At 41.4% G+C, this 17,135-nt stretch overlaps 1 protein-coding gene across 4 annotated transcripts in view; it reads left to right on the top strand.

Annotated features, from left to right (window-relative positions):
* ESRRB (estrogen related receptor beta) overlaps nucleotides 1-17,135 on the top strand; it is a 122,108-nt gene that overhangs the window by 39,375 nt on the left and 65,598 nt on the right. For 2 of the 4 annotated variants that reach the window (XM_088058190.1, XM_088058191.1), the window contains exon 1: nucleotides 5,212-5,286. The exons of the other annotated variants lie outside the window; for them this stretch is intronic. In XM_088058190.1, coding sequence (XP_087914316.1) covers nucleotides 5,237-5,286 — 50 coding nt within the window. In that variant the 5' untranslated portion in view covers nucleotides 5,212-5,236. Of the gene's footprint in view, nucleotides 1-5,211; nucleotides 5,287-17,135 lie in introns of those variants that run through there. 4 annotated transcript variants of the gene reach the window in all.

Below are 17,135 nucleotides of genomic sequence, written 5' to 3' on the forward strand. Positions count from 1 at the left end.
GTTCTGCTGTAGAACTGAGTCCTGCTATTAACACTGCAAAGTCAAAAATGGGTATATAATCACAAAAACCAGCACTGGTCATATATTTAAAAAAAACAAACCCAGTTATAAATGGGTCAAGCCTTAAAGCAAGGCTTGACTTTTCATTGGCAACGTAGAGATTGTGTTTGTCTTAACCCAGGGCCCCTAACACTGTTGTATCCAAGCACAGAATTTAAGGTCACACTTTTGGGACAGAGAATTCTCATTTAAAGTGGGACAGTAAGGGTTAAGACACTTACATTCAGACTCTTGTGCTACAGATCTGCTCAGACTGAGTTGGGGCAAGCCACATGACCTCTTTTTGGTAGGATTTGGCATTCTATAAGTTGTGAATTATAACACATTCTAAAGACTAGGTAATGTTTGAAGCACATCTAAGGAAGTTCAGATGGGTGTTCATTGTTTAAAAATAGCAACGTGAAATTATTTTCTGTTTAAATAGATGTTGAGCTTCATCATGATACCTTTAGATGGAAGGATACTGTTTGCAAGGCCAATTTGATTTTTACAGAAAAAAACATCTATTTGATTTCCAACAAACTGTTAGAAAAGAAGACATTGCTTTTGGTGGGGAGAACAAACTCTTTGGGTGAGTAAGAGAAAATAGAATAGAGCCCTAAATAAGGAAGGCTGGTCTGTAAGAGCCTACAAGGCATCAGGGAGCTGTGTTCAGAGTAGTTAAGTTTCTCTTTTGGGCTACTAGCCCTGCAAAGCAGAGGGATCAGGGCATGTAACACAGGGACTTGTGCGAAGTCAGACAGTTCTATTTGCCTCAAAGGTGTGAAAGGCTTGTCTTCCCAATTTAACCCAATGACTCCTCTGTAACTTAAATGAGACAGAGGCGGGAAAGATTTCATGTCATCAATCTCCTCTTTCCCCAGAAGACAAGATAAAAAAGTGTATATACAAACTGCTCAGCCCAGTTTAGGTCTTCTAATTATTATATTTATTTGCCCTGTACAAACAGCATTTCATTCGCTTGTGAAAATACAATAATAGAGTCTTCATAAAAGGGAAAAAAAAATCCCAAACCCAAAAAGTAGCTAGGTCTCTTCCTCTTCTGCATTTTCCTTAGTCAGAAAAGAAAAGGAAAAAAAAAAAAAAAAAAGGCACCTTATCAACAAGTGAAATCAAGTTTGTTTGGCATGATTTCCAGGTTACTCCTACCAAATGAAATTTCTGTCAATCAATCAGTCAACTTGCTGGAAAGTTGATCATTATTCCATGATAAAAGTTTTTTTTAAAAAGTAAAACATTAATTTATCAAAACCAGATTAGTCATTAAAGGCTGGAGAAAAGTCTTCAAAGAAAGTCTCTATCCATTATACCTTGGAAGAGCCAGGAAAATTAGGATCTGCATATATCACAATCCTTTTTCTTTTTCTTTTTTTCCCTTTTTTCTTTTCTCCTTTTTTATTTTTCTTTTTCTTTTCGTTTTTGTTTTTGTTTTTCTTTTTGTTTTTCTTTTTCTTTTCTTTCTTTCTTTTCCCTTTTCTTTTCCCTTTTCCCTTTTCTTTTCCTTTTCTTTCCATATTGCATGTCTCAAAGAACTGATACTGCCTATCATTCCATCAGCCTGTACTGCTCTGATTGTGATCTGTCCAAGGTTAATATTGATGGACGTTGTTGCTCTGCACTGGGACAATGCGTGAGGAGAACAGGTGACCTCAGATGCCAGAGGCTGCCTTATGAAAGCCATCCCAAAGGGTGGCACTTAGAAGAGCACCTCTGCACAGGCTCTGTTCAGAGGCCACAGACTAAGTTGGCCAGGACGGTTCCCTGCCCCTCCTGCAGTGAGAGAGCAGCAGTTCCAGGGGAGGATTCCGTCAGGGTGGCAAATAAAGGCGGTGCTCACAAGCCAAGCCTGGTGTTTCTGTTCCATGTGGAGTTCTGCCTTGGATTTGCCTTAACAAAGATCTTTTGCTTCCAGATCTACCAGCTTAATCTTACAGTCCTTTCTAACTTAGTCCTGGAACTGTTTTAAAAACCACACATATCTGAAGGATAGCCATGTTGAGATCAATTTTTCCTTCTTTATTCTTTGGGGGAAGAGAAATTGGCTAAAGCTGTGAGAAGAGCTCAGCTGTGTGTGGAGGTTTGCAAAGGATGAAGCCTTCTGAAGTTCCAAAATCAGCTTGCAGGACTCTTGTTCTGTTTCTTCAGGAATTCAGGTTGGCAGATCAAGCTCAACCGGCAGAGACTATTCCTTTCTATCCTTCTCAGAAAGGAAGGGTCAGACCTCTGCACAAGCTGCTCTCAAGGCAGGGGAAGCTCAATTTGTCCATTTGCACTGAGTCAGAAGAGATTAATATTACGTTTCTGCACTGCTCTGTACTGCAAATGCCCACCTCACCCAGGTAGTCTTGTCAGCAACAGCCCATTTCCAGAGTACAAACCCACTATTGTACTGTTGATATAATTTAATTCAGTCCTGTGGACCTTGTGCCAGGCAATCTCATGGCTCCCTGCTTGCATCACCTCAGCCTGCATGAAAGTTAAAGTGCAAAATTAAAACAGCTACTGGGAGAGCAGGACCTGCCTGCCAAGCCATTCCCACTCTGGTCTCCCATTCAGTGACAGCCTACACCAGAGTTAATCTCTGCACAGTCAGGATCCAGCCACGGTGCACCTTTCTGAAGAAAATTGTTTTCAGCTCACTGCAAACACCCTGACTGCTCTTGAACTGTAGTCTGCCTAAACCCTGACCCTGTGTGCCTCCTCCTGCCTCTCATGCTACTGCACAAGGATCTTCTTTATGGGGCAACTAAGTCACCAGTCAGTCCCTCTCTGGCCTCAGCTTTCTGTTGGGAACACAAAGGTGCTGGTTTTGTCCTTGCCTCTCCTTGGGCAGGTGCTCTCCAATGTGGTTAGTGAGATTCCTTACAACCTTGGGCCCTACTAATGCTAATGATGTGCTAAAGCTTGTGTCTTGTCTCTTCAACATTTAAAGCATCTTAGAGTTTCTGCTGTGATGATATATCACTTAATTGTACAAAGGTATTATGTATATATGTTTCATTTGTATTAATTCTGGTCGAAGAAAAATGTATAATCTGACTTGTGCCACCTGCAACACTCAGGTAATCTGATTCTGCTGTACTCTTAGAACTGGATACATCTCTCTGTCTCCATTTTTTAAACTAACCTGTTTTCTGTCTTCATGTGTACCTTTTACCATAAAAGGCCTCTGTCTTGACATCCTTTAAAGATAGGTGATCAGAATCACCTAACTTGTCCTCACATGGCCTGGGAACACATTAGGGCACTGTTAGTTTATATGCATCTGTTAAAGATCTCTGGTAGAGGAGGTTTGGAACTGGCTTCGAATTTGGACATTCCTCTTTTCCGAATATTCTCAAGTTTCTACAAATACTGATTGTATGAAAAGTCGTAGCCTAATTTATTGTGTGTTTATTGCTTATAACTGAGCCACATTGTGTTTTCTTTTATTCTGTAGTACTCCATCATCCAAAAAGCTCTAGTCCGCCCTTTGCTTCTGCTGGTGTTGTACATCTTTGCCTCAAATTAGATTCTGGGTTTTATATTTAAAAACACCCTTCTAATTTCTACTTTATTTAAAACTTTTGTTTGCCTGGCATAAGAGCATGAAGCTTTTATCCACATATAGTTGTATGTATTTTTGTTTTAGAAAGGCCTCTGTTTTTTGTCTACCTCTTAAGGATATTTTTATATATTTGAGCAGCAAACATCTAAACATGAACTAGAAGTGTAGGAAAGATACAAGTGAGGTTTGGGAGTGCAGTTTGAAAGGTAGAGAGTAGGTAGCAAGGGGCAAGCAGTACCTTTAGTGCAGCTCTGTGTGAGTCAAGCGTTCAGTGCAGGACTGTGTGTGGTAGGCATATGCCCAAGAAGTTTGCATGCTTTTATGGAGAGGGACCTTAAGATAGGTGTTGGTGTGTTGCTGCAAACATGCAGTGCAATTGTGTGAGTGTGAAAATGTCTGTGTGAAAGGACACAGACTCTAGCAGCAGTCGATACATACGCAGAGCTTTGAAAATATGTCCTTCGTGAAATTAGTTGTATGAGCCAGTTTTGATGTTTGTGAAGACTTCTGAGGGTCTGCAGCTATTTTTTTTTTTTTTTGTGCCTAGGAATGTGTGCTGTTGTCCTGAATGCCTGATTCTGATCTCACGTGCCACGACTTATTCCAGTGTGGCTTCATAAACTGCACTGAAGTGACACCTGAATTACACTGCTTTGAAACGGGATTCGGGTGCTCTTCCGCACGCGTTTGTGGCAATGGATATATGTATGGGAAAACAGATGTCCGAGTGCAGCGATTAGGCTGTGCCGCGCTCAGACGCGGCTCTGCATGTGCACGAAGCGTGTGTTGGTGGAGTCGTGTGTTCGCATGTCACAGCGCCTGGGACACTCATGTTCCAGTGGCCCGCCGGAGCCTTGTGCTGAGCATGGGGGCTGCTGCTTGGGCGCCCGCCGGCCCGCCCGCCTAAATAGCCACGGGGCACCCTTTACCTCAAGTTTTTGCATAAGCCTAAACTCTACAGCCGCTGTCCACGAGAGACAGACCGATGGGGAAGAGGGAAGGGGCGCGTGCGCTGCGCTGCCACCGTTCCCGCGGCGGGACCGAGCCGGAGCTACTATCCCGTGCCACCCGTGTCACCCGTGTCACCCCCGCCGCCGGGCCAGGGGCAGCCCGGCTGCCGGCCCGCACTGCGCCCCGACTCCTCCGGCCCCGGCCCGGGACTGCCCGTCCCCGCGGAGCGCAGCGCTGCCGGGCCGGGGCTGCGCGGTGCTCCCGGCCGCGCTGCGGTGCCGGCCCCCCCGGCCCTGCCTCCCCCAGCCGCCGTCCAAGCCCGGCCCCCGTGCGGGAGCCAATAGCCGCCTTGCCGTCTCCATCCGTCTCCCGGCGTTAAAGCTACAGCGGGGCTCGGGGCGGCGAAATCCCCCGTGGCCGTGTCCTGCGCGCTGCCCGCCTCCTGCCGCCGTCAGTGTGTCCGCACGCGGGTGCGGGAGCGGAGCGGCGCTGCCTCCTGCCGCCCCTGCCCCGCCACCGGGCTCGGGCCGGCTCCTCTTCCCGGCGCTCCCCACCTCCCCAGCCCGACGCAGTTTAGTTGTTATCTTGTGTTTTTTCTTTCTTTCTTTCTTTCTTCTTCTTCTTTTTTTTTTCCCCTTTTTTTTTTCTCCTCCAACCGGGAATGCTCAAACTGGACTGATGGACATTTCCGAGCTGTGCATCTCCGACCCGCTCGGCTACCACAACCAGTGAGTGTGCCGTGCCGGGACCGGGCGGGCCGGGGGCGGGCTGGCAGCGGCGTTGCGTCCCGCTGCGGGCGACATGGGGCAGCGACCCCGCAGTCCCGCTGCCTCCGTGCCGCAGAGCCGCCGCCGCCCACCCCCGCGGGGCAGCGCGGTGCCGGTGTCTCGGAGCGGCCGGGCGCGGGCAGGGCACGGCAGGGCAGGGCGCACCTCCGCGCCGGCAGGTGCGCCGGAGCCCGCGGAGCAGCACTTGGGGGGGTAGGCGTGCTGGTTGTGTTTCCTTCTTGCCGTGTAACTTCTCCCTCTAACGCTTCATCTCCTAGGAACAGGCAGCTAACAGTGAGCACTGACAGTCCTTCCTGCGCAGTTTTACTTTCCGTCTGTGCTAGGATTTTTATTAGATGAATTACTAGGTGCCTATAAAGAGTTGTGCATATAAAATTATACGAAGCAGATCCATCAAAGCACCGTCTTTTATTTTAAAAGTCTATTTTCCATCTGAAATGCGCTATGGAAATTCAGTTTCCCACAGACTACTGTTTTGGATAGCCTGCCCAGGGAAAGAGTGAGTGAGTCGGAGGGCTGGCAAACAGACATCCCAAGCTGGGACTGGAGGCTGATACCTTAGCACCTGCTAGTGCTCTTTGTATTCCGAAGTGGGCTGTGCCTGGTAATGCTGTGTTTAAAATCACTTTAGCGTGTTAAGTTTGGTTTGATCCTGTTGGGGAAGTTAGGAAACAAGGCAAAACCTTTTCAGCGTTCACATCCAGCTGACTGTAACAATTAATTTTAAATGCGTTTCTCCAATAAATCTCACCCTGAGCAGAGTCCTCTTTTGTGTGTTTGCATGTTAATCCGTGTGTCACCTATGCAGGTTTTATGTCATCAGAGGTGGGAATTAAGTAATTTTGCCTATTTCATTGCTTTTGTCTTAAGAATACATTGTATTTAGTAAAATTAAAATAATTAAAATAATTAAAATCAAACAAACCATCAACAAATACCCCTCTTCCCTCATTTCAGCTTTTATTTGTCTTTCTGTACCTTGTTTTCTGATATCCCATCTGTCTTTACACTCATTTTTCTTTCCTTTAATCCCCAGCTTCCAGCAGTTTCATTAAAATGAGACTTTGTATTGTTAATAGAAATTAATAATCTAACCCATGTGATTTTCTTTTCCCCACTGGTGCTACACTTGTGGCTGCTCCACTTTGAATTAAAAATAAACAAACAGTTTCTTAAGGGAAATGTATTCTGTATGCTGCTGGGAGTCTTAATATTAAGGCAAAAATAGAAGATGCATTTACCTTCATTAAAAAAGAAAAGAACAAAATGCCACAATTAAAAGCTAGGTCTTCATCACTTACTATATTGTCTCTTAACTTTTTTCCTTTTATTTTTTGTACTTTTGGAATTGAGAAAAAGGAACTCAAACAACATGAAAACAGTAAGAAGTAATCTGCACGTCATATTGCCATTCACCCTTTTTACTTTTTCATGGGCTTTCAGTCAGCTCTCAAAAATGTCAAGTGCAACTTACCCATATGCACAACTCCTTGGCTGCTGAGTAGACAGATGAAGGTGGCCCTGGGGGAAGTGCCACTGAGCCCCTATGGCTTTACAGCAGGCAGGGAGTGCTGCTTTTTGAGATGAGAAACTGTTGGAGAGCTCTTTGTTTAAAGAGGTGCTTGGTTCTGTGTGCCAACTGACCTGCTCTTGAATGTTGTTGAGGTTTGGTAAAACAGAGAAATAGAATTTAAAATATTTCCACCTCATTTTTTTTCTATTTTTTTAATTTAAAGGAATGTGATGGTGCAGGAAAGTCTGAAAAAAGTTACTGAGATAAGCAAAATATGAACAGCTTTAAAAATACAATATATATAAAGGTATATGTGCAGAGTGTCAGGTACTGATTTGATTTACATTCTAGTTTTTTTAAGGCTAGATTTCACATTATATTCCTGTAGCTGAGGATGAGTTGGCCCAGTCTATATCTGTTTAACCATCTTTTTCTCCCACTATAACACAATTAGCCTGTGAACATAAAAAGTAAATACAGGTGTTGTATTTGTGCCTGTATCCCTAACTAGCTGCATGAGCATATTATTCTTACTGTAGTGATTTATTCTTTTGACTGCTAGCGATTTAAATGATTTTAAGTTATTTTTTTCTTATTTTTTTTTTTTAGATTCCACTGTTAATTCTGTGGATGGCAATTTTTGCCACATTAAACGTTAATTAGGAACAAATTTTAAAATACTGCAAACTGCTTCTTCTTTAGTTGCTTGTTAAGCTATAGGAAAGAATATGAGGAAGATTAAAATGTTGGAAGAGAAGTGGATGTGGTCACTCAATATACGATCCATACAGTTCCCTGGAAACTGTATTTCACCTCATAATTATTGAAACAGAGAGCAAATGAAGAAGGCAAAGGAGAGGAGAGGTGACTCCTTTCACCTTGGAGTTTGATGAGATCTTAATTTTTGTAACAGTCAGACTGAAAAGGAGTCTGAACAAAACCTAGGCAAAAGAATTCCTTGCCTCTAATTTGTTCTTCAGGTTTTGTATTCATCTTCTTCAAGCAGTGAAAATTCCCTTTCCATTGCCTGTGTGTGCTGATCTAAGTAATCGCACCAGGAAGGAACCTGTGGAAGTTCTGGTTAGCAGGTGTGTGGTTTCTCTCGGTGCGGAATCTTTCAGGGAGAGTAAGAAAATGCTTCTTCCTAGTTTTGACCCTCTGTGCATGTATCCTAAGGCCACGTATATTTTATTTTCTTACACGGAAATCCACTCTTTAGCAACCGCTTACTACATTTTGGTACTGACCTCTGGGAGAATTGTCCCTGGGGTAGATGATGCAGCTCCAAGAAAGAAGCTTTTGTATGAATTGGAATTTGTTTAAAGTGTTTTCGAATTGGAAAATTAACAAAGGCAGTGATTTGTACCTGCAGTTTGTCTCTCAGGTGAGGGCATATGGTGAGAATACATTAGTTAAACTGCACTGACAGCGCCTGTCTGCGGTACGGCAGGAAGGGAGTGCGTGTGCAGACACCACTGATGTGCACTCTGCCATGTAAAAGATGTCATTATAGTCACACACAAGCACATGTGTGCAGCTGTAAATATTTGTGTGTAGGTATACTCACAGGTATACACACATGCATATGTCATGTGGAGTCCTGGTGGTGTATCTCTCTCGTGTGCAAACCTAAGGCTGCTTCTGAAGAGAGTAGAATACGGCATTTTTACTTTCCCATATTAACTTCTAAATCTCAGGAGAATTTTGTTTCCTGGCTCATTATGGTTGCCACCAGAAATATTGATAGGACTACAAAATTGCCATTTCTGTTTCTTATTAATATTCTACATGACAGACAGAAAGTGACCAAAGAGCCACTATGAAGGTAAAATAAAAATCACTGGCAAATGAGAGCATCCTGCCAGGTGCTGTCTCTTACACTGTTTACTCTGAGATACACGTGAGTCACTGCTGTAATGAAAATAAAAATTATTTTATGAAGAGAAGGAAAAAGTTGAAAGGAATAAATTCCATGTTTGATAGAGAGATGGAATGATATAATGCTGGAATTTTAAGGCAATGAAGGAGCAAATTCCAGAGCCTGCAGCAGAGAATTAACAAAGTTGCTGTCACTGACCCTAAAGCATAGATTGAAGTAATGTGATTTGATTTCAGAGGTTACTGGAAATCTCCATATTCTGTGAATGGGAAGAAATCTGAGTCAGAGAATCTGAATGCAACTGCCTGCTCTGAATGTATCTCAGAGGCTGGGACTGGGAGGAGTTGTTAATTGGAGAGAATAGGATGGAGTTGTTTGTTTCATTGACAGAATAAATTGAAAAACCTCTATAAGGAATTGGTTTAGTTACTGGGTTTCTGACAAGGTTCCCATCATAAAACAGGGTCTCAGTACACTAAGCTCAGTGAGCGCAGGGCTGATGAGGAAATCAGTACCTTTCGAATATTTGTATTAACTTTTCCCTCCTCTTCTAATTCCACTTGTAAAAGTAAACATGATCTAATCATTATCAATTATTGAGAAATATGGAAAGATCAATATATTTAAAAAATAGGATTTTTTCATTGTATTGATTAGAAGTAATCAATAAATATTGCATTTAGCCTGAGAGGGGAAAGACTTTGGAGAGATTGCATCAGAGAAAGTTGCTGTGATAGAGGTTTCATAGCCCGTTTTCTTCCTCTCCAAGAGAACATTGCTCTACTCTCTGTGCCCTTTCCGCTGTTATTTCCCAGCCCTGTTTCTGCACTGTCAGTACTGCTCTGAATTTCATGTTGTTTGAAAATACCTGTATTCTTCAAATTATTTCAGTTCAATAAGAAGTCTTGTGCATTGTGTCAGTGGGTCTCTTTACAAAATTTTCCATGGCTTGAAGGATACAAATTCTCTGAGGGAACAGAAACAGGGAAAAGGTAAAAAGGTTTAAACCTGAGTGTAGATGAAATTTATGGGTTCTGTCAGGAGCAAGGTAGAATTTCTCTAAAGAGTGTAAAATGTCTAAGAGAGATCTAATTAAGGAAAGAAATAGTAAAAGTAGAAAAAAGTGGTGACAAATCGTGGATAAAAAAAAGCCAAAATCCTTTCCCCATCTTCTTATTCTAACTTGTGCTCCTTGGTTTAAGAGTTGGGGGTCATAGAGCTGCACATCAGCAATTCCAGTGTAGACTGCAGAGATTAGGAAATTCTTCCCAGTCAGACCTGTTCTTTATTCTGTGGAGCTACTGGCGGTAACATTACAGCCAGGGAGCACAACAGAATTTTTTGTCTGCGCAGTGTGAGCAAGTAAATATAGCATCTGCCCAGAACCCAGCAGTGAGCTTCTTAGGTAATGCCACTGTAGAAACTGGGGGGAAAAAAGGGTAAAGATCAGTTTGCGTGGCAAATGATGAATCAGAATGGTTGTTTGTTTAGTGAAGGAACTTAATAAAGAAGATATTAGCAGAACGTGGTTATGGTGACCTTGCCAAAAAACAAAGGAAACACTTGGTTTCTTTCTGTCTTCGTGGTATTAGCTGCATTTGAGTTTTGAATGTAGTAATTTCTATGTAGCTTGCATGTGTGCTACATGAGAAGTGCTTTGTGCTTGTCATTGGGAACAGAACACAATATTATTTGTTAGTAATAGCTATTGACTTGGCAAGTTTTACTTCTTAGGAATTAAATTGTAATAACTTACTCTTTGCATTTGTTTCCATCCTTGTTATGCTGCTTCTTGCTAAAGCTTTGCCATGTCTCTTCAGAGCAATAGAGATGCCCACAAAAAAATGATTCTTGCAGCTGGAGCACAGTGCACTTTGATTCTTCCAGGGCTTGAGAGTCTGGCTGCTGGCAATGACTGTCCGTGAGGAGAAACATGTCTGCTCAAGGTGGAATGCACTGTGTAATAATATATTTGTCATGTTTGTAATTGCAAATGTAATTAGCAAACAAGCTCTGGGGGATTGAGGACTTGAAACTTTTCACTGCACATCATTTGACCCTATCTTGACTGGACCAGAGCTTATATGCCACTGTTAACCCTTGCTGTTCTTGCAGAGAAATGCTCCTTCTAATGTGACTGCTGCTGAGGTTCCTGTCTTCTCCCTCTCCCTGCCAACCACCCCCTCCCCTTTTTTTTTTTTGGCTATGAGCAGCATTGTACCTGTATTTGCTTATACCTCCTTTTATTGTGATAGCAAGTGCTTATGTTCCTCCTGTGACACATGCACTAATATTTCCTTTCCTAGCACTTCTGACACAGCCTGGAAAGCATTCTGCAATGCCCTTTGTGAAGAGCACTCTGTACCAGTAAGTGCTTTTGCATACTGAGCTGTTCAGTGCCTTCCTATCACCACAGGCAACGTTACTACTCAGTGCCCCTTGCACTTCTCAGAGACAACTTGCGAAAAGCAGGTGGCAAGCTGTTATCACACAACCTGCGATGGCTCTCTGTCCCTGCTGAGCTGGAATTTTCTTGCACTCCCTTTCTGAATGGGGGAGGAATAAATATCTAGCAAATCCTATTCATTTTATGGAATCCTGGCAAATCTCACTCTAGTCACCCTTATGACTTTTTTGTCCTACAAAAGGTATTCCTGATCCTGATAGGAATTTAGTGGACAAGACAGAATCAGTTCATAAAGTCACAAACTTATGTGTGCATAGGAAGCAAAAAGGGGCTACTTCACTTCTTCATACTAATAGTCTCTTTTTTGTTTTCAAGGTAAGACTTAATAACTGCAATAAAACTTGTGACTGCAATAAAATTTGTGATAGGATTGTTCTTGTTTTGGACAGAGTTCTGTTTATTCTTGCATTTTTGTATACATGAAAGAAAACCAGTTAAATGTTGAGATGGTAGCTGTTTTTATACAATTTTTGCCGTGACAGTAAGGACATGTCGCAAATATTGCACACTGTTGAAGGCTTGGAAGGAAAAGGAAACCTATTCTAGTTTCTTCTTGGTAGGATAAGAGTGTTTGATGAGGATGCCTTCCTTCTGTCCAAATTTTCCTTTTCCATTCCTGGAAATTGTGTTTGATTTACCATGTATTATAGGAGTCATGTATTTTTCTTAAACTAGCATAGCCTATAGTGCGGGTGATACAAGTGGGACCTCCAGCTTAGAGTATCCTGCATAACAGGAGAAAATTTCTTACAGCACCTTTTGTTTTGAATTGATTGTGTTTTACTGCAGATATTTTTACAAGAAGATTTTTTTTTTTTTGCTGTGTGTCTGCTGGTCTGAAAAGATGTTTGTGCATATGGCACATTAAGAATTGTTATTTTCTGGGTTTTTTTCCCCCTTTTTCTTTAAACACTTAAACACTTTAAAGTTCCCTTTTGTAATAATGGCCTTCAATCTCTGGTGATGGAGCCGTCACTGTGAACAATGCTGGTGAGTGTATTGTCTCGCTGTCCTTTCACTCAAGACAAAGGTCAAAAGAACAGCTTAAAAAAATGTTCAATTCTTCAATTATGACTTTGCATATGAAGATAATTTTAAGAATGTATAAGCACTTGGATGAAAATAAAACAGAAATACAATTTTCCATCAGTTTCTGCAAGTACTTTTTTTTTCAATGTACTGACATGAATAATTACAAACCAAATTTCTCAGTGAGATTTACATCATTTTATATACTAAAAAATTAAAGAGCTGAAGAACACCAAAGAATTATTCTTCAACAGATTTTATTTTTCCAAAGTCTTCTGTGTTATTTTTGGTTTTGTTCAGTCAAACTGACAAGTTTCTCTTTCTCAAACGCATTTCCATGATTCAAGAAATTACACTAATCTAGATGAGTTTTTCACAGACATGGCAATATAGCAGTGATGAACATAGGATGTTACTGATTTTGGGGATTTGGTGTAAATTTTGTTTTTACTGCACATAACCAGAATTAACGGAGACACATTTTCAATGTGTACATTTTCTACATGCTTTGCTTATAACTTTTAAAACAATTTATAATTTATACATTGATTTTAAGGACTTGCTGTTGTTTTATTTTTCTTTGTTTCCAGACCATGTGTGATATGTGATGGCCATCTAGTTTTAACAGTTCAGAAAGTGCTGAAGAGGGAGAGCGATTTAATTTTTTAGAACACATAAATTCAGTCCTGCTTCTGTTCCTTTTCAGACAGATACAGTGTTGCTTCTATTTTTATTCTTAAGAGTTTAATTCAGTTTCTTCATAGTTCTTGTATTTCTGTTGATGAGGGCTTTTTTTTGGTCATTTTTGTAGGTTAAGGGGGTAATGGAGACACTGAAAAAATTCTAAAAGCATCGGTGCCTATTGCCCAACAGTCTGCAGTAGGTAAATTTTGTTATCAGATTAATCAGTAATGCAGAGGTATCTGGCTGGATGAGGGCTCTCCACACACCTGTGTTAAACAGCGACTTTGAGCAATGATGTGCAGCCTGGTCACAGCTGTCTTGTACAACCAAAACTCATTTGCAAAGCCAGGGAAATCCCGACGCAGGAACTTGCGTTTTTGTGCTTGGGCATTGTGAAGGATGACGACTTCACCTTCTGTGGGTTCTCTTTGCCTTTATAGGTTGCAGCAAATATGACTTTGTGAAAATGATGTTTAAGTGTATCATACATTCATAGGTATTGTTTTATATTGATGATGACAAATGTATCTCCTTTGAAATAATCGATACAAGTTGTGTAGGGGCACCAAGCACGATGTGGAGGACTAGGGTGTGCCGGAGTAGGACCGAAAAGGGTTTTCTTGCATACAAAGATCCGTGAGTGCATGGATGGATGTCTGTCAGAGATGTGTACACACACTTAATTTTACATAATTGTACACATGCTACAATTTAACAGAACACACATGTACATAAGGTATATAATTTTACATATAATCAAGTGTTTGTTTGATGTTGCTTAATGAGCTATCTCACTTATCCATCCAACATCCTTTCGGATGCATACGCAAGACTTTCTGCATGTCGTTATGTATTTCTGCGTGTATTAGTGTATAAATATATAGAAAGAAATAAGGATAGGTCTTTCTGTCTTCATCACAAGATTGTTCCCATTCTTTGTTAATTCAAGCTTGTAAATCTGTTCATGGCCTTACATAGAAGGTGTTTTGTAAATGTAAAATGCTGTACAAATATGCCATACGGAACATGTGCGCTGAAAAAATTGGGTGTTTCTCTGGGAATATATATTATTATGGATTATATAGGATTAGCTGCTAAATAACTGCAGTTAGATCTCCTGTTTATAAATCAATGAACTGGAGTTTTTTAAAGAGGAACTGAGATTTTCTTTAGATGGAGTATCACAGAGTAATTTGAAAAACAATATGCAGAACATAGATCCAGCTATAACATTGTCAAGATAAAGATGTGCTCGAGCGCCATAGCCATAAAAGCCAACAATTTGGAATTTCTTTTATCTGTTTATTTGACTTTTGGTGCCTTTGGAATTATTTTTTTTTTTATGCCATCTTGGTCTAGTAAGCCACAAAATATAGTGGGCTTCCCCTTATGGAATAACGTAAAAGGTTATTTGATTATGAAATATTTTATTTTAGGATTTTGTTTCAATTCCATTGCCTACAGTGTATCTGAAAATTGTATTTTTATTCTTTTTTAAAGTGTTTTTTATTTTCCTACAGAGCAGTTTCTTTTTTCCTAGCTATTACAGTTAAGGGACTGTCATTACAGAGCAACTATAATCACTGCCCATGATCATTACTTCTCTAATAATATGGACTGCCTCTGTTGAAATTTCCCTTCTTGATTTCCTAGTCTAACATGGACTTGTTTCTTAAAATACTAACAAATTTAATTCCATAGCCTTTTTTAAATAACATAATTATGAAACAAAAACAAAAGCTCTCACAATACAGTGATGTGCTATCTATACATGTTTTAATGTGCTAATTTTCCTTAGAATTTTCCCTTGTGTGTTTAGGGCAAAACAGATTCAGCCCTCTTAATTGTTCGTTGAAAGAAGAAAAAATACCTGCTTTTTGGTTGGTTTACTTTCTCAACATACTGTTACTTTGCTTCGGTCTCTGCAATATGTTATAGATTCAATTCCCCTGCTGGACCAAGAGTTAAAAATTAATTCACGAATAATAAAAGCCAATCAGTCTTGTTGAGTTTAAGAAGGATTAGAAGAAAGGTTTTTGTACAGAAGCAGTTATATATCTTGGTTGTGATATTGTTTGACTAATAGGTATTGTACTAGGTCCCACTGGTTATCTGATAAAGGTAGCTGATTTGCAAATAGGATTGTTATCCTGGTGACTAACGAATCTAATATTGGATGGATTAAAAGAGAATGGGCCACTGGTGTCTATTATAAGTTCTTGACTCCCTCTTAGAAGACAATTTCTTGATTGTGATGGATAGATTGGAAAGGGACCAGGTAAATATAAACTACAGAGAAATGGTTCCCGCTAACATACTGCAGCTGGAATTTTCAAGCAGAGTGATCTGACTTGGGCACTGAATTCCACTGAGTGTCAGTGTTCCTGTGGTGGGGAGCTGTCCGTAATTGTCAAGAGACCTGCACAGACATCAGGCTACTGTGCCCAAAGCGTGGAACTGATACGAGGCGGATGCAGAAAAGTTCATTAATCCCTTGAGATAGAGGAAGGATTTTCACACAGAATTCTGTGGTGCAAAACCCCCTGTCCCTACATTGATCTGCTGTGTAAGACTGGAGAGGGGAGAAGGAAATAGGAAACATGGCTTTGGAGGAAGGAGGGCATCCAAAGTGGCAGAGATCTTAATTATTTTTTTTTTTTATTTTTTTTAAGGATTCATTGCTTTAGAATAGGGTTTAAGGGAAAGATGGTGGGCGAAAGTGTTTTAGGAACAGTGCTTGAGCCTGACATGAGGTATAAGAAGAAGGCTGCGAGCCCTTCAGCTCAGTTAGGCGGAAGTCTGGGGAAGGGAAAAGAAGGATGTGGCTGCCGCATGGGCAAGACAGGAATGGATGCATCTTTTCAAATATCTGCTTCGTAAGAGCTTCTTGGGTCTACAGACCCTTGTTAAGAAAAGCATCTTGAGCGACAAATTGTTCTTGTGTATGGGGAGTGCACTGTCACATTCAAGAGCCACAGCATCTCTGTCTTTCAGCTGTCACCGTGGGAAAACTTGCAAACGGAGGATCTTTGTGAGGTTAAAAACAGTGATATTCAGCCTGCAGGCTGTTACATTTGGGTAGAAATAAAGGCAGCATAGAGAGGTGTCCATCTTTTGAAAGGAGAAGAATTTTGCTTCCTTCAGTGCAGGACTGGCCAGTGTCCCTGCCTCCAGGTGCCCATGACTGTGGCGCAGGTAGGAGCTGGAAGAGCTCTGCAGCCATCTGCAGGGCTCCGCTGACAGTGCGCCGGGCTGCTCGGGGGGCTGCGGGGCCGGCCTGGAGAGCAGCCCAAACACCCTTGTTTTCACAGAACGGCTCTTTGAAAATCTTCAAGTTACTTTGTCCTCCTCGAAAAGTACAAGTGGGTTTCTCCTGGGCATCTTGGCTTTGCTCTCATTACTGCATTAAGAGAGCACTTCCATGTTCATGGATCTGATGGAATCTCCAGGGAGACTCTCTGTCATCCCTGCTGTGCACTCCCTTCAGCATCTTACTAGTATAAGTTTAGATGCCTGAAGGGCGATGCTACAGTCTATGAAGATCTCATGGTAAGGAAGCTTAACGGGGAAAGAGAAACCTTACTGTTTTGTGTATGAGTTTCATGCAGTCTTTGAGAAATACATTAATCTTCATGACTTTTTTGTGTCATTTGTGTTTATGTACACCATTTCCAAAGTGGAGCTATCTCTTGCGGTCTCACAGAATCACAGAACTGCTGAGGTTGGAAGGGACCTTTGGAGGTCATCTGCTCCAACCCCTTTCTCAAGCAGGACCATCTAGGGCTGGTTGCTCAGGACCACGTCCAGACTGCTCTTGAATATCTCCAAGATAGGGGACACCGCAACCTTTCTGAGCAACTTGTCCACGTGCTTGGTCACCCACAGCAGGGAAAAAGTGTTGGCTTATGTTCAGAAAGACCCTACTATATTACAGTTTGTGGCTTCATGTGTCCTTTGAGGGTTTTTATCTCCTACTTGAGTTTGCCTGATCACGTTATGGTGTATTAAAACTCTTTCTAGTTTGTCAGTCACTTCCTAAAAGAAGTGTCACGCAGAAATTCTAGATCCATGTAGGTTAAATGTATGTGGAAGAGAAGTATCCCCTACCTGGTTCCTTGGGGCATAACTGTCATTGAGATCATTGAGACCTGGATTCTTGGGCTCTGGCAACCTGAGCTAAGAACGACAGGTTTATTGTCTTAAAATTACATTTGGTT

Source organism: Pseudopodoces humilis, chromosome 7 (assembly GCF_049639895.1).
Source record: "Pseudopodoces humilis isolate 2021_Gansu_Grassland_sample_001 chromosome 7, ASM4963989v1, whole genome shotgun sequence".
NCBI lineage: Eukaryota > Metazoa > Chordata > Aves > Passeriformes > Paridae > Pseudopodoces > Pseudopodoces humilis.